At 40.4% G+C, this 23,309-nt stretch overlaps 1 protein-coding gene across 1 annotated transcript in view; it reads left to right on the forward strand.

The window, feature by feature from the left end:
• LDLRAD4 (low density lipoprotein receptor class A domain containing 4) overlaps positions 1-23,309 on the forward strand; it is a 288,329-nt gene that overhangs the window by 123,150 nt on the left and 141,870 nt on the right. The window contains exon 4 of the mRNA XM_010006946.1: positions 17,562-17,753. Within this exon, the coding sequence (XP_010005248.1) occupies positions 17,562-17,753 (192 nt within the window). The remainder of the gene's footprint in view (positions 1-17,561; positions 17,754-23,309) is intronic.

Here is a 23,309-nt window from a genome sequence, read left to right on the forward strand (position 1 = left end):
CACCTCCCTCCACTCAGGGTTTGCGGTCGAGGTGGTAGCCTGGGAACCTGGCTGTATGGCTTTCTGCCTCTTCCCCATGGAGGGAGGACCAGCAGTTGAACAGGAGGCTTTACTGGAAACTAGTGCCCCCCTGGCTTCAGCTCACAGCCCAAGAGACTGGCCGCTGCCAGCTCTAATGGTCCTGCCAAGACTTGACTTGACTTGACCAAGCTGACTGTAGTGATTTCTGTGGAAGAGCTATGCTAAGGAATAAGTGATTGGAAGATCCCTTCTACTTCTGTATGGACTAGCATGTACATTTTGAGTTACAACACATTGTAAATCATAGAATTCCGGGTTGGAAAGGGGCCTCAAAGATCATCTGGTCCAACCTCTACTGGCAAGAAGAACACGATATTTTTTTTTTAAGGCCACTGTTTCTCTTCCTACAGGAGTGGTGATCATGTGTAAGGAGCCTTATTACAAAACCAGGATTCATATTTGTTAGCTTTAGCTAGAAAATTGTCAGACTGTCTAAAGGGGCTCTGCTTAGCCCATTTGACACTTACCCTTGTGTGCAAAGTATGCAACTATTTGTGATTCAAATGTGTGTAAAGGGATGTGCAGAAATGTCAACAGAAAATGGATCATTACCAGTTAGGAGCAGAAATGGGTTGGGAATCTCGAAGTCCTGGATTTCCTGGGCTTTAACAGCATGTGTTACTCATTTATTCTGTTTTTATTAAAAATACATATAGAGCTTGCAAGAGCCATCAAGTAGGGTTTTTTTCTATTTGCTTGTTTTTTTGCAATACTTAGGCACATTCTGTGCTTAAAATTATCCCACTACTGCTCCATAAAACTCCAAGAAGTTCCTGAGAAAAGAACTTTTAATACTGAAATAGCAAATTTTTTGTTCTGTAGTAATTTTTTTTTCTTTTAGTATTAAACTAATAACCTGGAAGCTTGGAACATCTTCTGAAACAAGAGTTTTAAGACAAACACATGGTAAATTTCACATTTAATAAAGAAGGAGATACCCATGAAAAACATTGAAATATCAATTATAAGGAAGATATGTCTAAGGTGCGAAGTGCAGATAGGCTGAGAACTTCTACCAGCTTCTATGAAACTTAAAGTTTATGTTTCTGTGCAGATTTTCATCTAATGATTTATCACGTTGCCAAATAATGTTGCTAATACGAATTATTGACCTTTCATTAATTATTTCAATGTTTTGTTTTCATGCTGAGTGCAATGGAGCCTATTTCTTTATGACTTTTGTATACAGTATGCATTATTTCTGTCATGGCATCCAAGAAGCAGCTATGGTAGTTCAACTACTCAGGCACAAAATCTTCAGACTTTTCCCTTGTCATTATGATTAGTAGTGATTTGTGTGTGTGATTCCTTAAAAAATAATTGGGAATATTTTGGAGCTTTAATCCTAGAAGACCAGTGTCTGTTGGCTATCTGTGGTAAAAAGGAAGGAAAAACATACATATGAAGCTCATTTTCAGAAGCTAACTGATATTGCCATCAAAATTATGACCTAAGCAATACTAGTTTAGTCTTAAAACTTGTGTGCCGTAAGGGCGTTTTCTGCTTGATGAGAGACAGTAGGAAAATCACGGGATACAAGAGGGGAAGCTGACACGCCAGTAAGACTGGTTACTGTACAAGGTGCTCTCCTTCAGTAGTAAATCTGCCAGCTCAGTAAATCCCAGTCATTCTTAATTGTCCTGTTCATTTTTCTGGAACAGGGGAACTGGGAGAGGCATCTGGACCTGTCAAGTGCTACAGTAGATCTGCACAATATATGGTTGTTACTGCAGAGAAGACTCCTTCCCATCAGCATGGGGCGCTGCTTGCTCACCTGGGAGTTGGGGAGCATTGGCTGGCACGGGGCTGGCACACGGTCACAAACACATGTGGTCCCTGGCTTGAGATTTAGTCCTACATCCTGTTGAAAGTCCCATTGTGGTCCTAGTAAAGTCCTACTGAAATGGGGCTGTTGAGAGACATACGATCACCACTGTGTTAGGGACTGAAGACACAATGGCAAATGAAAGTGAATTTTAGCTCTTGAGCCATTGGTAGTAGTGACTGAACTGGCAGTAAAATAAAATGGCTGTTCAGGTTTTAATAGCAATTTAAGCCAAGAGTTTCTGGTCTCTGTTCACTTGCAAGTCCTCTTAAAATTATCTTTCCCTGACATACTGGGGAATAGAATAACAAACCAAAGGCAACCTGTAGCTACGTTCAGTTGTCTGCTAATTGTGCATTTATTTTCTCTTCAAAACCTTTCTCAGGGTGCTGGGAGCCCAGCATATTCATCATCATGGCTGCAGCAGAAGTCTCGGACCAGTTCTTTCAAACCTTTACACCTTTCTCATAAATAATTAATTTAACAGTTTTTGTTTTGTTTTGTTTTTCATTCTGAACATTCAGAGCCGTCATGAAATGACAGCTGGCTTGAACAGGCCCCATTTCATGGCCTCCATGGTGGGGAGATGGCAGGGTCATGGACAATTGACTTAGGTTGTGACGCACAATATTTTAGACAGAGCTCATGGCAGCTTTCCATCCTTATGATGCCTGGCATACCCTGCTAATACTCTCTTCATTCATGGAGAGATAAAGCATTTTCAGTTATCTGACTACTTTAATTTGAAATAGTTGGGGAATACGTCACTGGGGACAAAGACATCCTTGTATGCTGGTGCAAGAAATCTATAATCATTCTTCCTTTCTTATTGAAATCCTGATCCTGGCAGTCTTATTGTGGACCTTAGCTTTATTACTAACTTCACAGAGTACAGAGATTAGATCCTGAGTGAAGTGAAGGATGTATGGAGAATATGGATTAGTCTTCTAAGAGAATATTGCTTAAGTTTTCTACTTGAGGTGCTGTATCTGCCATGAGAAATGAAAGAAACAAAGTAAAGCTCAGCTAGCCACTGCAGCAGTACTAGTTATATACTGACATAGTTGTTCTTTGTACATGGTTGAAAACCATATCTGAACAAAAAAAGTGGCTTTTCATGCAAGACGAGACATGGAAGTGTTTAGTTTTACTTTTTCTTTGATAGGGATAAATATTTGGACTAAATGGAAGTGAGCAAGAGCATTGTATCTCATCTAATAGCTGTCTGGGTGGCGCAGTTGAAACACTGGCCACTTTCCATTGAGAATATGTGTACAGATAACAAATGAATTAATAGTTGATGAAATTTAAAAAAAACCAACACACTAGTGGAACTAGAAAATTATTAAAATTATTAATCAGTAGAGATTCTTCTCAACACTGAAACACATTACTCAGAGTCTTCACAAGGTTTACATACCTGGATATCTTAGAGTAGCAGTATTTATTATTATATAATCCTGTCAGCTCTAGATACGCTGAGAAAAGCCGAATAGTTTGCCCAGCATCATACAGGCTGGAGAAACACTGCATCTGAGAAAATAATTGTAATATTTTTGTTTTAAGATCTTGGAAAATGTTCTGTGACCTTTCAAAAAGAAAGATTTCTAGAACTATTACTTAAGACAGCATATTAGGTTTTCCCCTTGGATCTTTTGATAGACAAACTTGTGCCTTCCTTTCATGCTGCACCATGTTGGGAGAACATCCGTATGTCACAAGACTTAAGTCTCTCATACTTTGCAAGTGTAATAGTGCAGTACTGCAGGCTGCTCCCTCTTACAGCAACCAGTATAGCCAGCAAGCTTCTTTTCTCCTGAACATTATATGAGAATAATTGAGGCCAGTCTTCTTGTTTGGCCTGCTTTTGTATGCAGACATTGAGTATTAAAATGGAAGCTGGAAAATTGTACTACAGCCTGGCCTGAGTATTCCATGTATGCTTGGAATGTGCTTTTTTTTGCCATGCATTGCCTAATGTATATCATACAGTATACAATATATTATTGTTGTATGGAATCAAAATCAGATTATACTCTGTTTAAAATTAAAAATGTGCATCCTATTGACCTATGGGAATTTCCATATAAAATAAGCCAACACTCCTGTGATGGTTTTACACTGAGATTTTGAACTTTACGTTGTCCTTGTATTTATGGAGTATAAAATATTTCAGAGGCTAAGTAATTTGTGAAGGAATCTCGGGGGTAATACTCTAAATCTTAAGCCAGACTTTGCTTCAAACCCTGGCCTACAATGCCTGTGCTTTGAGTTCACTGTTAGATATATTCATGTGGCAGCGTGTGTCTCTGTATATCATGGTGTGAATCAAAGGTGAACTTTGTGAGAGATGAATATGGAAATACTAGATTTTTTGTTCTTTCATTTTATTTCTTTGTGAGGTATTTGTCTATATGTTGTAAAGAAAGAAACTGAAAATGAAAGAACACTGATATGTTTCTATTATTAATCAGGATATGCTTTCCTTGTTTTGGTGTTGATATGTGGCTTGAGACAGAAAAAAATTTCAAGATGCTTGCTGAAGTCCTAGTGCAAAAGGCAAGATGCAGGCTGCTGATTGCTAGGCACTTAATATAAATAAGCTTTAAGCAAATATGTGAAGCTTCATCAAAGGTGAAAACCGCTTTCATCTCAGTTGCTTAGTTTTCACCTTGTAGGTACTTGGAATATTTCTTCACGTTTTCATTTCATGGGATAAGAAAAAGAGAATGGAATACTTAATGTTTTAAAAAATAAGAAGGGGCAAAACATTAATCTCTTTTTTTCATGTTCCTTTTATACCTTCCTGTATCTCTAGAAATGCATAGTATCTCTTAACAGTCTTACTCTACACAGATCACCTTTAATGTCAAAGAAAAGAGTGAGCAGGATATTTAAAATATATGTTTAGGAGTTTAATTCAGTGAAGCAAAGCTGTCGTTAAAGCTGTTGTTTGTGATTAGCCTTCAAGTTGTCAAATATGAGACAGACCCATTGAACATCAATATATTATTAGAAAGACATCTAGCCTGCTGTATCCATTTGCCATTTCCTTGACTCCCGTAATTTTAATGCTGGTTTTGTAGACATTCCAAAGTATTTGAATATCATAAATAGAATTAAATCTTTTCTTCAGTTATTTCTTCATGAGTGTCTCTTAAATACATGGCATTTTAAAATGTTTACCCTAACTTACTAATACAAGTATTGCAAAGAAGAGCATGCTGCAGCTGTATTCCCTAGAAATCACCACAGAAATTAATAAGTAATGTTGAGGAATAAAACTGCATCCATCAAAGTCTGACAATAGTAGCCCTGCCACAACTTTGCCTTTGATGAAGAGTAAGCAGATACTTCACTGTATCATATGACATGAATGTCAGTGTTTTAGTAACAATACAATTTTTCTTTTACTAATGGTATTCTTAATGTGTGCTAGTAGAAGATTTTTTTTGTTCCGTATCTTAAGCTTTGACAAAAATAAAGTTGAGTGTGAGAGGTCGTGTTTGGAAATCTAAAAAATGTGTTTAAACCAAAACTGTATTCTTCTATCCCAAATGTGTTACCATTTTAACAACCATTTAGCATCTGTAATATATTCTGAAGACCACAAGTCCTAACTGTTATACAGGCATATCTGTTTATATTTAAATAAGCATGCTCATCTCTTTTAACTGGTTAGTCCCATATGGAAGCCTCTTATGTCTGTATACTATGTACCAGTAAGTATTAGAGGTTGCAGTTTCTGTTTAAAATTGGTGACCTCCTCAAAAATGCTTACACAAAGGTCTTCTGTGGATTTTTTTTTACATTTCACATAACCTGATCTATTATGAAAGGGGCTTCCTACCCTTTCGAATCATCTTTTAGCAGGGTATATTGTCCTGCCATCGCCACTTCTGTTTTCTGTCTCTTAGGTGGCAGAGCACATTAAATAATTTGCTGCCAACTCAAATGTGTGAAGTGTAAAAAAAGTTATTTGTAAAATTTATAAAATTTCATTTTCCCACTAGTGTTAAAAACAACTTTTCTAGCTAGTTTGTTCCTAATCCAGTATAACACAAAGGGTTTGTGTACACCGAAGTACTTCAGGTGAATGCTTGTTGTTTAATGTTGCAAACACACTGGCATGTTTGCACAGTGGAAGTCACATCTCAGCTCATACTTTAAAAAAATTGGATTTTATACACAGACTTCTTAAAATGTACTAACATGTTCACAGAGTTCATTTAATTGTAGCCTTCATTATGTATCAGTAAATAGCTGAGAGCTTAATTGGGCTAAGAAAAAATCGGGGAGCCCCACATCACACTACTATAGGGTTTCACTCACCTTTGAATTTGATCCCCAAATATTTGTGTGCTGTGTTGCTCTTTACCTTATCTTGGTAGCTTTTGAACTTCCTTTTTCTTTTTTGTGGATGTGTGATCATTCTTTTTATTTTCACCTATCTGAATGCAGTGCCTGCAAACCATAAGATGTTTGTAATCTGCAGCTTGGATCTTGGAATGATCACCTCTCTGGAGAAGTATTTTTTTTGTGTGTTAGTATAACATTTAACATACACAACATACACATTGTATGTTTTGAAGAAGTATTTCTTAATGACAGTGAAAATTAATCTATTTAGATGGTGTTTCTTAGTGTCTCAACATAGTTTTGTAAACTGAAGGGCCTTAAATTAGAGGGATGTGGAACACAAGAAAGCGCTAACATATTTTGTCCCATTGTTTTTGCTTGAAAATTATCGGTGTGCTGCATTAGCTGGCTTTTTCACTTTAGTGCAAGCTCACTATTTGAAGTCTTCTGAGGAGAGACCGGCACTATGAAACTGATCTCAGTTTAATTATGTTGGCTTATAAAAACACAGAAAATTATCAATGTCACTGAACAAATTAGTAATAATAAGTTGGTACACTATAACAAACTAGTTGTTAAAACAGAATTAGCTGCTCTTGAGTTACCAATGCCCTGGCTGTTTATTCTCTGTCTGGTATGGTTTGGGGTGATTCTTTGTGTTCAGTGCATCACTTGTATAATTTTTAACATGCTTCAACTTGTCATCGATACACTGATAACTTGAGCTGTAGCTGGAGATTTGTCATAGTCCATCTCTGGTTCCCACCTAAAAAATTCTGTAGAGCTTCTGACAGATACGCAGTGTGAGATGAAAATTAGATGGCTGAAATGGTTATCACTAGCAGCCGTGTGTGAAGATAAAGCACAGACAGATATAATGTCCAGGAGAACCCTAGGCTTGAGATAATGTGTCAGGATTTTAGAGTGTAGTTTAGAGACCAAATGCTGCTTGGCTGTCAGATGCAATGAACATTTTGTCAGCTTCATCCATCAGTGGTCCCCCAAGCCCAGGCCACACACCTACATGTGTGTGGCAGGTGGGCATTCCTCAGGTGTGCTGGTGCTGCAGGCAGCAGGCCTCCAGTGGGAACTAGACCATGCTCCTTTTGCAAAACTGCGTTTAGGAAGAGGTAAGGATGGTTAACTTCTCAAAGCCAGCTGTGCCAGCAGCGTGCCAGACTGTGTGGCTGCCCACTGTGAGGACAAAACCTCACTGGCCTCATCCTGCAACCCTCCCCCCTCCCTCGGCGCCCTACTCCAGTCTCTTCCCTCCACACCAACACACTGCTTAGTCAGTGGGATGGTGCTTGGGTTGTGGATCCACCTGATTTAAGCATGCCTGCTTAAAACCTCCTTTGTTTCTCGGTCTTCTTCCAGAGAAGCTACCATGTGTGGATGGGAACTGCAGCTGATGGTGGAAGGAGGCCGTGCCCCCCTGTTGGAGAGCAGTGCCAACCCACACCATTTGGTTGTGGGGACACAGCACTCCAGCTTGCTTACATTGGTTCCCACATGAGCTTGTGAATTTGAGGCCCTATTCATATGCAGGTTTTGCATCATAGAATTGCAGAATGGTTTGGGTTGGGAGGGACCTCAGATTATCTAGTTCCGAACCCCCTTCATGGGCAAGGACACCTCCCCACTAGATCTGGTTGCTCAAAGTCCCAGACATCCTGGCCTTGAACACTTTCCAGGATGGTGCATCCGTGACTTCCCTGGGCAACATGCTCCAGTGTCTCACCACCCTCACAGTAAAGAATTTCTTCCTAATGTCTAACATAAATCTACCCTCTTCCAGTTTGAAACCATTACCTCTTGTCCTGTCACTTCATGCCCTTGTAAATAGTTGCTCCCCAGCTTTCCTGTAGGCCCCTTCAGGTACTGAAAGGCTGCCATAAGGTTTCCCTGGAGCCTTTTCTTCTCCAGGCTGGATAACCCCAACTCTCTCAGCCTGTCTTCAAAGGAGAGGTGGTCAAGCCCTCTGATTATCTTCATGGCCCTCCTCTGGATTCAATCCAACAGCTCCATGTCCTTACTCTGTTGAGGGCCCCAGACCTGGACACAGTGCTGGAGGTGGGGTCTTGTGAGAGCGGAATAGAGGGGCAGAATCACCTCCCTGGCCCTGCTGGCCACACTTCTTTTGATGCAGCCCAGGACACAGTTGACCCTCTGAGCTGCAACCACACATTGCTGGCTCATGTTGAGTTTTTCATCAACCATAACCTTCAATCTTTCTCCTCATGGCTGCTCTTAATCCAGCCTGTAATTGTGCTTGGGATTGCCCCGTAAGGCTTGTGCCTTTATATTAGGTACTTTTTAACTTAACACTCAGTGTATCTGCTCCCCAGCTTTCCTGTAGGCCCCTTCAGGTACTGAAAGGCTGCCATAAGGTTTCCCTGGAGCCTTTTCTTCTCCAGGCTGGATAACCCCAACTCGCTCAGCCTGTCTTCAAAGGAGAGGTGGTCAAGCCCTCTGATTATCTTCATGGCCCTCCTCTGGATTCAATCCAACAGCTCCATGTCCTTACTCTGTTGAGGGCCCCAGACCTGGACACAGTGCTGGAGGTGGGGTCTTGTGAGAGCGGAATAGAGGGGCAGAATCACCTCCCTGGCCCTGCTGGCCACACTTCTTTTGATGCAGCCCAGGACACAGTTGACCCTCTGAGCTGCAACCACACATTGCTGGCTCATGTTGAGTTTTTCATCAACCATAACCTTCAATCTTTCTCCTCATGGCTGCTCTTAATCCAGCCTGTAATTGTGCTTGGGATTGCCCCGTAAGGCTTGTGCCTTTATATTAGGTACTTTTTAACTTAACACTCAGTGTATCTGCAAAGTTGACTGTGGTTTGGGGAAGAAAAACTGTTCACCTTAGTTTTCTGTGTCGTGAAGTTTCCCAGGACACTGCGTGGTGCGTGGATACTTGGTGACATCCAGTGTTGTGTTAGTTGTGTGTTCATATTCATAACCAGAAATAATGCATTGTCCTAAATGAATTGTTACTTTTAAAATTATACAGTTTCAACTTCCCTCTATTTCTTGTTTTGTTTTGTTTTGTTTTGTTTTGTTTTGTTTTGTTTTAAACCGGGGCAGTTCTTCCCACTTAGTGTCACAGACCTGCTGCCTGCAGCAAACATGGGAGGGATTCTCTAAGACATTTATAGTGGAAAATGTTAGGCAAGCTGAGTGACTACCAGCTGTGCTATATGGAAATACGTATAGGTGGAAGTCTGTATACAATTTGCAATGCAATACATATTTGGGAGTGTTCATTGAAATTGATTGGAGGGGAAGGCAAGGAGTAGAAAAGAAGAATTTTCTATCAGGAAAAACATTATTTTGTTTATTTTGTATAAGGTTTAGCCATAAAAACCCAGCTGCCTGGAAAAAGTACTAAGGTGAACAGAAAGTGTGACGAATTTTTTAGATAGAGCTGAATAAGGACTGAAGAATTAAATAACAATTAATGTAAGACAGTACTAGTTTGTAAAAATTATTTTATTTACTCTACAATGCAAGACATTTAGAGCAATCCGTTTGTACTGTATGTATGATTCTGCTTATATTTTTTACTACACGATCACTGAGGCAAAGTGATCTGAATTAGGCACGTGTTAGATAATTGGATTTAAAGGGAAACTGGACTTACTCTGAAAGTACAAAACCTATCAGTGACAAGGTACATACTACAGAAATGTGTGAATCTCTTCAGATGTGTATTGGAGAACATGTTACTGATGATAAAAGACTTGTCATTACTCACATTAGTGTGCATTGCAGAATTCAAATGCCATTGAGAAATGAAGGGAGAACTCTCTTGTCCATTAAAATCTGGAATTCACATTACAGTGGAAGCTTTGTAACTGTCCTGCATCTTGATACGTAGCAAATCCATTAATTTCTTTTACATTTTCTGCACACTGTGTAGAGGAAGATGTGCAAAAAAACCCCAAACTGCTACCATTATTATGTTGACATCTTCTGAACAGCCACGTGAAACCTGGTATACCCTTGCCTGAATTGTACTTCCATGGGAAGTTACCTTCTCAGGTGTATTTTCAGACCTCTCCTTGCTTCAGCAATATTACACAACTGCAGATGAAAATGGTATTTTTTCTGGATTTCAGTGCCTCCTAGGAGAGCTAACTGAAAACAGTTCCTGCCTTACAAGGGTCACAGTCTTTAGTAATCTGACCTAATTTAATAACAGAGGACAGAACGACAGCACTTTTTCCCACCAATCATCCCATTTTCTCCAGTGCCCAGGTAGTCCCTGAAGTAACTGTTGTGTGTTCAGCTGGGCCCATTTTTATGGATTACAATCAATACTTAGCAATGCTTCTGTGAAGTGACATAGTTTAGTCTATATTTCTCTGAATTCAAAGGGTATGATGTTACCTGATAAAATGGTCTAGTCTTGAGCTATTTTCTATGCAAAGAATATTCCAAGAATATTCCAAGAAGCTGCTACAGCAACATGATTTTTTAATTTTATATTCCTCTATGTATGCAGCACTCTACAAACACAGTGATACTGCCTGTGATTATTAAAGATTTCTTAAGATGAAAACCAACTAAGATAATTTTAAAATATTTGCCATAATTCAGAAATTCTTTGAATTATGATTAAGGAGAACTAGGTATTACGAAGATCTCATTTGCACATGCCCTTCTCATCTGCACTTGCCCATGATAATGACATAGTGCTTGACAAAAATTATAAGGTACATATTTAATGTAGTTTTAATCGTCTCCTCATGTAATTTCACAACTGAAAATGAGAGTGTCATTAGCAGAGTCACCGATGTACGTTCCCTATACTTGATTAGGAAAACTCTGCAAGTGTCTATAGATAAGTCAAGGGAAGGTGGAGGCTCCCCTGAAGTCTGTCAGGCAACCCCCGGAGCAGGGCACAGGGGGGCAGAAGGGCATCCCCAACCCTGGGCATCAGGCAGCTCCCTGGGGTGAGGTGATGGGCCAAGACATGGGCACACAGGTGGGGCTGACATTGCCATGGTGGCCCTGCTTTGCCACTGCATTGAGCTAAGAGAAACATGAGGCCTTCTCATAGCTAGTGGAAACCCATCTCTTGTAGGTCATTCCTTTTTGGGAGCTGCAGTGAAGGTGTTCCTTGTCTGCCACGTTGGTGGCTGTACGTGTCTGCCATGGTGTTGTGTCCTTTCTGTGGGCTCTGACCTGAACACCTCATGGGTCAAAGTCAGGACCGTGAGTTGGTTGAGTTGTTGGCACTGATACAAGTCCCTGAGTGGGGGAGTGCAGGGCATGTGGTGCCAGGGGACATTATGTAGAAGCTGTGTGGCCAGAGAAGGGGTCAGGCTGCTTTGGTGGGGATGTAAGGAGGCTTCATATGGACAGAGAGCAGGAAACACGACTCTTGGGTTTTGTTGAGAAGTTCTGGCGTTTCAGTACTGTGTGGGTATAAATGGGCAGATCACTGCCAGGTCAGGAAAAGCAAGTGGGTAGAAGGGCAGAAAATATGAACATGTATTCTGATTTTACACAGAAAGTCTTATGGAGAGATAAATTAATAAATAGAAAAGCTCATCCATGAAGGTGGCAATAAAAGAAGCTTTCCCTCACTGGCCTTTCCCCGTCGTGGCAAAACTGGCTGTTTGGGTGAGCCTGAGGGTCTTTGTGATCACATTGGAGAGGCTTGTCTGTTTGAGATGAGTGCTGAGATGGGAACTATTGTCTTCTTGTTCTCCCAGAGATCTGCTATAAGGGCAGCTGCTGGCCCCTGCTGCGAGGTATTGGAGTTTTGCTACTTGGGTAGGAGGGCGGCTGAGTGACAGCCAGTCTCCTGAAAAAATTTCCAGTGTTGATGAAAATTCTTTTCATAATGCCCCAGTAGACTTCAGGAAGGGACCTTTCTGTTTCATTTCACACCGGAGACAGGTATGTATGGGGAAGAAAGATCACAGACAAAAAAACCGACCTCACTGACAAAATGAAGAAGGGCTTTCAGTTGTCTCCACGAGGTCTAGTGTAACTTTGTTCAGGCTATTAATTAAGGTAAGCTTAGCAAAATGCCCTAGTGCCCTGAACTGGTGAACCGAACAGCAGATTTCACTACCTGTGTATAAGAATATTGTGTTTGCTTCTGTGAGCTACTGGCATAAATAGTAACTGGTTAAAGGGCATAGCTTCAGGCTTTGCCTTAAGAAGAAGATGAAAAGATAATTGCTGGATAAGCAAGCGAGCATGAGGGACTGCAAGAGGGCAGCAGCTCAACAAATGAGACTAGTTTTGAAGCACTAACAATCTTCTTTCAATCAGCCTGGTTTTAAGGCTGTAATCTGCCCTGGGCAAAGGAAGTCTCTTGGTCTCCAGGTTGGGTGGTTCCAAGAACAGACTCCCATCCTGCACAAGGCTGTAGGCAGCAAGGACAGGTCTTTGACTGTGGCTTACTCTCTGCTTCTTACTCTCCATAAACTGATCTGCTTTCGTTTTTGCTGGTATTCTGCTTGGCATTCTTTTTGTGAAGTGTTTTTTTTTTTGTTTTGTAAAGACCTATTTATCCCTCCCCTCCCTGCACCAGTGGAGGTTTATTAGATTGCATGGCAGCTTGCCATCTTCCTTATTAACCAAGCTTTTTCCCAAATAAACATGTTCCTTGTGTATACTGCCTCCTATTTATGATTTACTTCCCATTATAAAGCTGCAATCTACAATATAAAAAATTATACACAGACAAATGTTTATCAGAGATTGGACAGGGTTTTATTATACTGACATTGGTATTTGTGGTTTATTTTTCTTTAATCTCTAGTGAAGTGTGCTTTCTTCCACCCTCCTCAATTTACTATTTCTGCCTCTTGTTACCCTTACAAGAGGTGATGATGCCATTTAAGCATATTTTCTTTCAGGTTGTTATGTGTTGCAATATGAACAGGACTATGAAGAAGTATGATGGCATACTTAAAATGGAGTCTTTATGTAAGAAATTAGGCCTTTATTCTGTAGGTCTAGATCCACACATAACACCAGCAGGATCACCCTCTGCTGGCTGTGCTGCCAGAGCTGCTACCAGTTTGCTGGATTTTGGGAGTGTGCCTTTACACTCCGGTTATGTCCCAGACGTCACTTAGGATTTCATTTTGTGCATTTGGACTGTGTTGCTACAGTTTAGTCGCAACAGTTTGAGATCACTGGCTGCGTATATAGTTTTTGATTTTTTATTCAAATGGATGGAATAGAATTCTGCCTCTGGGTCAGATAATCATCTTAGACCTGTTAAATAAATGGCTGTGACATGCATCATAACAGTGGCCTTAAGCCCCCATATTTTTTCAATATGACACTTTGTCACTTTTTTTTTTCCTTGGCCTGTGGTTAGACTTATATTACAAAAACAAACAGCACTTAGCTATAATTAAAAATGCCCTACAGTAAGTGAGATGACAAAACAATGGGAATGCTGTTCATATGGATGAAGTCAAGTGTAAATGAAGTCTAAAAGAATTAAGCTGAATGCAAGGATAACGTTATCTTGTTGAGTAGGCACAGAAAGTGTAAAATAAGCCTACCCAATACAGCAGATTTTGCTTTTTACAATAAAAAGCCCTCTAACCAGGGTGGTTTTTTGGTATCTTGAAGCAAATCCATCTTTTGCTCTTGCAGCTGGAACAAACCCTTCAATTAATGATTTGAACTGCATTTGTGTTTATGGGTATTTGTATGTAGAGAGTTTATACATATTAGTATCAACTTTGAACATGTAAGCAATATACCTATTTATACTACTTGCACAAAGTTTATAAAAACAGGGAACATTCATAGCAGTATTCTCAGTATTTCTTTTTATTGTCAAGGTAGTCTAGTTCCACATGGAAGTATGTTTATTAAAACTTCATGTTGAACAATCAGTATGTTGGCAAGATAAATTTAAAAATTATGCTGCAGACATAATTGCGAACATAGTAAGACATAATTATAAGAAGTGCTGACCTCTAGTAGCTGTCATCTTGCTTCAGGTTTAGCTCTAGTTGCTGACCAACTTACTGATATTTCACTAATTGCCACTTGAAAATGAAGAGGGAAACATCTAGCTTTGAAACATTATTCATGAAAGAAGGATCCTGCTGGCTTGTTTTCAGAACAGGAGCTTTCCCCCCCTCTTCTTGTCTAGACAGGCCAAGTACAAGTCTTTGTACAGAAAGGGATCTCTGGTATGTCATTAGGCACAGTGGTCTAGTCTGGACTGGTCTGGATTTCCCCGTTTGAATGTTTTGAGGTCACTCCTAGTATTTTGGTGCAGATCTCTGAAGGTTTATTTAACTACTGTAGGATTTGCTTTCGACTATCTCCCTCAGCCTGACTTTGATCCACTTTGCCTTACAGGGAAGGGTTCTCTTCTGTTTCTGGTAAAAGCACACACTGTTTAAATCCATTTACTGTGGAGACTGCTTAAAGGTACTGAGTTTTTGTGTACAAGCTGCAGATACCTGATGCTAAGTATGTTCCATGTTCAGAAGTATCTGTGTTTTCACTGAATAATCAGTTTAATTAATTTGTGCATATGGCATGTACATGTAACATTCATACATTTTTCCTTTGACTATTTTCTTCAGACTTCAACAGAACATGATTATGCAGGGTACATTTTGCACTTCTGTGTCCTTCATTGGATATTAAAATGAGTTAGATTTAGAAGTTCCTTTTGCCCATGCATGTGTTACAGGTTGATCCTGGCCAGCAGCTAAGCACCCTCACAGCTGTTAACTCACCACCCCTTCTCACCCCACAGGAAAGGGAGAGAATAGGAAGACTAACAGCAGAAAGCTAGTTTAAGAAGTGATGGAAATAAAGTGGAGAAAGAAGTCATGCAAAAGCAGTTACTCACCACCTCCCACAAGTAGACATGGTGTGGAAGATCCCTTTGGTTAGTTGTAGTCAGCTGTCCTGGCCTCTTGCCCACCTCTTGCCTGCTGCCTGGGAGCAGCAGAGTGAGAAAAAGAGGAAGCTTCAATGCTATGCAAGCACATGCTCAGCAATAGCCGTAACACTAGTGTGTTACCAACAGTAATTTGGTCACAAATCCAAAACACAGCACCACATGGACTGTTAGGAAGAAAGTTAACTCCATCCCAGCCGGGCCTTACACATGATGACTTCTTTCTTGGCGAAGAGATTTGGCAGAACATCAAAGGCAAAATTATTTTGACAACACATTCCATTTAAAAATCAGCATAGAAATTCTGTAGTATTGTGAGCAACCTTTCAATCAGTGTGGGCACATCAACGGGGGACAAAAGGCCTGATTTTTTTTTATGCACCTTGACAATGTTCACATATCTGAGACAAGGAGGAAGTAGCCATAAAATTGGTAGGAAAAGACCTTTAAGATCATCTAGTCCAACCATTAATCCTACTTTACCAAGTCCAGCACTAAGCCATATTCCCAAGTGCCACATCTAGATGACTTTTGAAAACATCCAGGGGTAGGAGCACCTCCCTGAGCAGCAGGTTCCAATATCTGACAACACTTCCCATGAAAAAGTTCTTCCTTATGTCTAGTCTAAGCATCCCCTGGTGCAACTTGAGCTACAGCCCAGGTATGTGTGGCAAAGATTTCACTTCAGTAACTGTTTTAGGGGCTTTTTAGAATTAGAGCTCCTGTCATCTCAGTTCAGTCTAAGTCCAAGTGCTGTTAAGATGAGAGGAAAGTCTCTTGCTGATACTGTTGAAATGAACAAACACAATCTTTTTGCTGGGAAGGACCAGAGATGTTCTTGCTGGAGCAGAATCAGCTAACCCAGACTTGTATCCTTAGGGAAGCCCAGGGTTCAGGGAATGGCACTTCTCTAATAATCTAGTTGAAAGTGTTTCTGTCTACTTTGCCTCTCCATGTGAATGGCAATCGCCAGAATTTGTCAATGTGCTGGAAGTGTAATCATTAAATTATAATTTGTCTAGATATAATATGTCCTCTATGCTATATGTGTAGTGTATTTAACTTGGAAACAAGCTTAGTAAGAAAGCTCTTTATAATTGCTTGTCCATTTTTGTGAACATTTCTTAATTACATCTCAAATGCTTACTCTAAAGCTTTGTTTCTGGAAGTGATGTTTAAATGATCAATTTAGCAGAAGGGCAATGGAATTTTAATTATCAATCATCTACCATAGGAGTAATCTTTAGTATATAGTGCCTTATTTAAATATTGAGGTATTACATCTTCAGACAGAGAGCAAGTCAGTCAGACTGAAGCCTTGTCTCACTGGGCTCTGAAAATTAAAAGAAAAAGCATCCAAGATGACAGGGCTCTGGACTATAATTCCCATAGAAAGCTACCAGTGGTTAGCACTTATAGAATCTTTACCAGCAAACAAAAGGCCAAGGATGGAAGTCATGTCATCCCTATCAGAAGGGGTAACTGGGTAGCTCTCCTGTCAGTGTGAACTTGGAGTGGGAGACAAGATAGGGAGTTTTACCTTGACTCTTTTTTGAGAGCTAGAGATCAGTCTAGCGAGATACCTTACACAGGATTAGTTAGCCAGCCAGCATCCTTTTGCAGATAAAGTGAGAAAAGTAGGAAGGAACTTGAGGTAACAAAGTTTTTGGTTGAATACTTGGTCACATATATCATAGGAATTGTTCTCATGATTAAACAGTATTTAGGGGAAACAGTTCATTTTTTTGTAATGAACAAAGTGTAAAAAATGCAACCTGCCTGCATATAGCATTCAGACACTTTACAGAGGTTTTAAAAGTTTACTGACTTTGTAAAGCAAACTGTTATGTGGGAGTTTGATGTGCAGACACTGAGTGTTTAATTATAATTAGTTAGGAGTCTGGCAAATTGGCTTTGGTAAGGTAGTTAAGGAATAATTGTCTGTGTCTGGACAGGATTGTTCCTGGATACAAACGATACTGTTGCCTTACAGAGGATGCTGGTTATGTTGTGCAAGACTGTTTTTAATGTGGGAGAATTACTATTTTTATTCATAATGTTGTCTTGCTCCAAATACACAAGGTGCTACACACACATGTATAAGAACAAAGTCTTTGTCTGAAATGAACTGTAATCAACATGAACTACAAAAAGATACCATCTCTTTTTGAAGAAGTTGAACTTCCAAAATTGCAAATCTGATTTACAAGTGGATTGATTCCGGTGATCTGGAATGTGTCATGCATATATTTATACATGCGATGTTACAAATACTGTATTATTTATTTTGGTTTTGAAGTGACAAAGACCTTTCCAGCACGATAGCATCTGTGTGAAAACTGTTGCCTTTAATATTAGTCATTCTAGCAGTGAAGAAGGTAAGCATCAATTTCCTCACAAATTTTTGTTTTGGTTTCTTTTTTTTGCTTTTCAGAGTGCAAATTCACCTGCGCCAGTGGTAAATGCTTGTATCTTGGCTCATTGATTTGTAACCAACAGAATGACTGTGGGGATAACAGTGATGAAGAGAACTGTCTGCTTGTAACAGAGCATCCACCTCCAGGCATCTTTAGCTGTAAGTACCGGCTCTTTGTGTGGATCCCTGTATGTATGTATGTATGTCAAATATGTCTGTTTACCTTAGAAATCAGTCTGTTTGGAAACTTGGCCTGCAGTGTGATATCTAGGGGGGATGCGACGGAGGAAGTAAATACTGTTTTTCTTTGAACCAACAGTGATTCGTAATGTGCTTTCTCTAGGTTTCTAAACCTGTAAAGTTGTAGTTATGAAAAGGGAGTTCGTGCTGCAGACATTGAGGTTATAATCAGGTGGATCATATGTGGCTTCTGAGAAAGACAGCATAATATGTGAACTATTAAATAATTTGTTTTCCGATATTCTAAACAGTAATTTTTACTTTATCTCTGTGACTATCTGTATATGCTGTTCAGACTATTTAGAAAGTTGTAATCTTTCCACTCACCATTTCTGTTAATCAAATATGTGTTTTTGCTGAAATCAGCATTATTTGTTAGCTCACTGAGCTTTTGTAGGTACATATTTAAACCAGCTTTAGTTGCTATTCTTTGGCACATAAGTATCTCACACAGAGTGCCAGGGCTTATCACCAGATTTGCTCTTTTAGTGCTTTACCCTCAGTGATGCACACTGAAGTCCAACTTGGATTATTTTGTTTGTTTGTTTGTTTATTCTGCAATAATTTCTTTTTAAACCACAATTCAGCTCTCTGGATGAGGGAGTAATTTTCCAATAATGCTTCTGGTCTACAAGTACAGTAGAAATGCTGTTACTTCACCACTTTCCAGATGGTTTGGTGCTGCCAATAATGACATCCCTCAGCATGCTGTTTCACTTCTGGTTGTGACTATGGCTTAGTAATATCAGTGTTGTTGTGTCCTTAATAATAGGAAAAATAAGCAGCATGTATCTGTAATTTTTTTAACAAATGCATGTGCCAATGAATGCTGGAGTGGATTCACAATAGAAGATGAAGTCAGATATTGGTTATCTCTTCCATCATCTGCCTTCTGAGGTCTAAATGAACATGTTTCTAAATGTTGCACTGTAAATGTTTTTAAATCTTATACTTCATGGTACTTTGGTACCTCTGCACTGATTTCAGAGATTTTGAAATCACACTGGCCTACATATACTTCTATGTTATTTAATTTTGGTTTTGTTTTGATTTGTTTTCTGGAGTGGAATGGTTTCCAAAGCCCTAGGACTAGCTATAGGCTTTGGTGATGGTTCCAGATCCAAATGTCCTATGTATTTGCCCGTGAACTTAGGCTAGCCTTGGTTTTTGAGTTGTAAAAGGTATGCCTTATTATTTGTGCATGCAAAACTTGTAAGTGTATCTTTGAAGTTCAAATGGAGGAATTTTTTTGACTGAAATACTGTACAGCTCTTCTCTTAAACCAAGCCAGCACAACCATTTGTCCAAAAGGAGCCATGGAACTCATGAGGAGGCAGATGGAGGGAAGGACTTTGCACACAATTGAGACATGGCAGGTGGTGGCCCTGTGCAGCCACAGTGCAGTGGTGGCACCCTGTGAGTTTCTGGGTGGAGCTCCTAGGTGGAACCCCCAAATTCTCCTTCACTTTGAGGTCTGATAGTGGGGGCACTGGTGGTTTTTGACCCTCTGTGCTGGTGGCAGTCATGCAGTAATGACGGCAGTGTGTTGGCACTGTGTGCTGGCCTTCTCCTTAAAAATCCTGGGACCTGTAGAAATCAGTTCTTGCTTGATCCAGGATCTGCAAACATCCTGGTCTTCCCCTAAGTAACATCTTTTTCCCCCAGGTGTTGCAGTAGGTCACAAACATGAAGCCAGGTGTGCCTGGAAGGAAGTGGTGCCGGTCAGTTTGGCTGCTCACCCCCCTCACATCCAGCAGCGTAAAGTTTATCTGGAGCAAACTCAACAAAATGTGTCTGTAGAAAACCTGCCATGGCAGGTTTCCTACTGCTTTAATGGGAAGGTACGTTGGTGTGTTTCATGCCTGTCTCTGGAGGGCCACGCAGGTCATGGTGGCAGCATTTCTCTTCATTTTCAGTGGATATGGAGAAAAATGGTTTGCTTCCTTCTCAAATCAGCCTTTGACGGATGTGAATGCTGTTACCACCCTTCTGTCAGTTACCTTCTGGGAGGGTTTAAGAAAATAAATTGAAATACCCAAGTTCCTTCACATGAATTATGTTTCCTAAAATCTGTTATATTTGTTCCTTTTCTCTGTATTCTCTCTAAAATATGATGTTCGATAGTGCTGAGTGAAGAGGAGTAATTAGGTGAACAGTCCTGTTTGGTCCTTCAAGAACTGTATTTGCTGGTTTTGTAACTACATTGAAAATGAGGATTTTGTAGAGGAAATACTTCATTTATTGCTAGGAGCATTCAGAAGTGCTTAACTTTTTGCTTACCTAGTGGCAGAGGGAGCAGTTCATTATTTGTTTCATTTAGGAATATTGACAGTGACTATACTTTTTCACCGCTTTGAGGACCGATAAATAAAGTGCTGATAAATAAAGGGACTTCTGTTTTAAATAAAAAACATCCAGAACCCAGTGAAACAGGGTTCTAATGATGAAACAAAGAGAAAAAAAAAAGAAGTACAATGGAAAAATAATATATCCATGAACAGTATTTAAAACAAAAGAGGATTATTGATGCTTGTCATGTACTGGCTATTAAACAGGCTGCTACATGGCAGGAATTGGTGCAAGTTGGTAGCAGGAAAGAGCATTATTATGGACATGGCAGTTGGTTGTATTGGGTTATTCCAGCCTTGAAAAGATGTTTCTAGAATACTTGTTGAAGTCAGGTCCCCAGGCCTTAGAGGGATGACATGTTGAATTAAGAAGCTTGTGCGTGCTTTTGCTCAATGATTTTAATGGGGATCCCTACCAGAGTACACCAGAGTGTATGGGCTTGAAATATCCCAGCTGACAAGGCTACCTTCCAACACAGAATACTTACATTCTTTGGCCTCTAATTAGTGACAAGACAGTGATGCAGCTCAGTAAGAAGAAAATGAGTGTTAAAAAAACCCAACACTCTAGCTATGTTTGAGCAGGGATTTCTTTGGGGTCAGTGTTAGGTATCAGCTCCGTTCTTGCATCTTCCTGCTTGTGCACAGTTCTTGAATGGGGAGGAAGCTGTTGAAAGGAGCCACGTGTGTATGCTGGTTTATGTCCGAGGGGGGTGGCCTGTTTCTCTCTGGGACTGCTCTTGTCTTTTTCTGGAGCACACTGGCACTACTGTGGCACGCCTTCCCCTTGGCTGTTTCTTCAAAAAATTCCTTTCTTACAGTGTATTTAGACCTTTTATCCTCCCATGGTAGAAACAATATTAATCTCATTTCACATTAATACACAGACTGTCCCCAAATTATGTCTAAACAAATATATTTACATATGGAAGTTGTGCTTTAGTTTATTTAAGCAGTATGTGGCATGTTAGTGGTAGCCCGTATTTCCTAGCCACTGAAGCATTTCTCATTTGTGTTCTTGCCAGCAGCCAAATCTAGAATGTCTCATTGGAGTTTATTGTTTAGTAAAGTTGCGTGAGTAGTGGTATAGAGAGATATTTTTTGTGAGTGACCTGCTCCCTGGATCTTGTGATTATAGCAGACGCTTTCCCATTGTGTTAGAAGAGTTTAGATCTCCTGGACCTGATGTTCCTCATTCCTTGCAACTCTGATCTGGCTCCAGTGTGAAGGCTGTTTTAATTCAGCCTTTTAAATGTTGCTGCTGAACTCAATAAGATGTCTCTCTTGTGCAAAGGTAACCAAAACGTGTATTTCTACAGCCCTCTGGTTTTGACAACTCTGCTGACTTGTACGTAGGGTTTCCTTATGCTGCTATAGAGGCAATTCAGTCTGTATTGCACAGAGAAATGGGAGGGCAGCCGGGCAAAATCTGTGCCAACTCTAAGGTGTGTTGGAGCCTGATTTTAGACAGCACAAGGTGCAACCCAGCAAGCTGGTCAAAATAGATGCTAAGGTGTTTAAACTGGATATCTGAAGGTAACAGCTTGCGTGGCTTACACTGGGACTATTAACACAGGTTTGGTGATGCATGCTGGTGTGTAGCTCCCCCTCCTTGGTGAGGATGCTCCTGGGTTGCTGCACATTTCCCCACAGGTTCCCTCTTGCAACATAGCCCGCACCAGTTTTCAGTAGGTCCACTTACTGTTTTTATTTTAATCAGCTACGAAGACTTATTGATTGAGATAATGGAAATGACTGTTCATTTAACGCTGCTCGGAGGTCATGGGTGCATTTAACAGTGCAACGCCATGGTAGGAAAAATGAGATGAAGAGCAGGATTTTAAACATTGCAGACTTGGCCTTGGCGGCAGCTTGAGGCTCCACGTGACCTGCAAAATTTGGGCTTGGAGGAATTGAAACAATGTGCCTGCTTCTAGCAGGACACAGTTCATTTGTTTGAGCATTTCCCTTTGTTTCGCAACAACCGATCAGCTTGCCTTGTCCTGCTAAAAGTAAATTAGATTTTGAAATGGGAAGCGTAGTCTGTTGTCTGTTTGCAGACTGCAGTGTCCAAATCATGTCTGATTGAGAAGGGTTGCAATGGTGGAGATTTTAGGTCTTTAGTTGTTTAGCAGAAAACAGTACAGGTACTTATCTCTGCTGTGGTATGTAAGTGTTCATGGGCCTGTGAAGCACAAACGTTGACATGCATGAGAATTTGAAGAAGAATAAAATAAGGGAGAAGAAATCCTTCTTGTCATGTGAAAATTATGTCTGCATCAAATTTCAAGTTGTCAGCTTTGATGGAGGTGATGTGTCATGGCTGTTTTGGCATAGAAGAGTTTGCTGTAGGAGTTCATTTTCCTCTGCAAGGTGAAAAAACCCAAACAAATCAAATATATAGCTCTCCCTTTCACCACCCCCTCCTACTTCTGTCAGCTCTGAGCCCTGTAGGGATCTGCAGGGGGTTGGAGAATGATTCTGTTTGAAAAACAAAAAGCTCAATCAAAGGAAAATATTTTGTTTAAAGAGACCTTTGGCATCCCCCTCTGACTGTGACACCAAATTTGCTCAGATAAAAACAACCGCTTAGATTTACATTTTGATTGTGCTTCTGCTTTCATGTGTGCCGGGCTGTCCCACTTCAGGTGAAATTTACCCATTTCTTTAAATATTTAGCAGTCTAGCGTTGATGTTAATGAAAGTCTGGCACTGCTATTTTGAGCATTGCAACAATGATAGTAATTTTCAGTGTCAGATTACTGCTTCTCGGAGGAAAAGGGAGATGGGAGGAGGGAAGAGCAGGGGAAAAAAAAATTAAAAAAAAAATAAAAAAAAAATTGTTTCGGGTCTAATAGAGTTTGTCATCAGCCTGGCTGTGCCAGACAGATGGATCATGAATACTGTCTAGACGCTCTCTGCCTGAGTGGAGCTGTGGTCTCTAAGGACAAGCAGTGAGACGCCGGCTTAAGTGACTGGGGAAAGTCAGGACGCGCTCCCCCCTGGTCAGGGAGCGATCCGGGCGGGAGGGGTCCCTGCTGCTGCTGGGGGGTGCTGAGCTCGGCTGAAACTTGGCCATTGCGGGGCTTTAGGGGGCAGAGGGGAGGGTGGTGCTACGGTGCTATTG

The sequence above is a fragment of the Chaetura pelagica genome, unplaced genomic scaffold (genome assembly GCF_000747805.2).
Source record: "Chaetura pelagica isolate M959 unplaced genomic scaffold, ChaPel_1.0 scaffold109, whole genome shotgun sequence".
NCBI lineage: Eukaryota > Metazoa > Chordata > Aves > Apodiformes > Apodidae > Chaetura > Chaetura pelagica.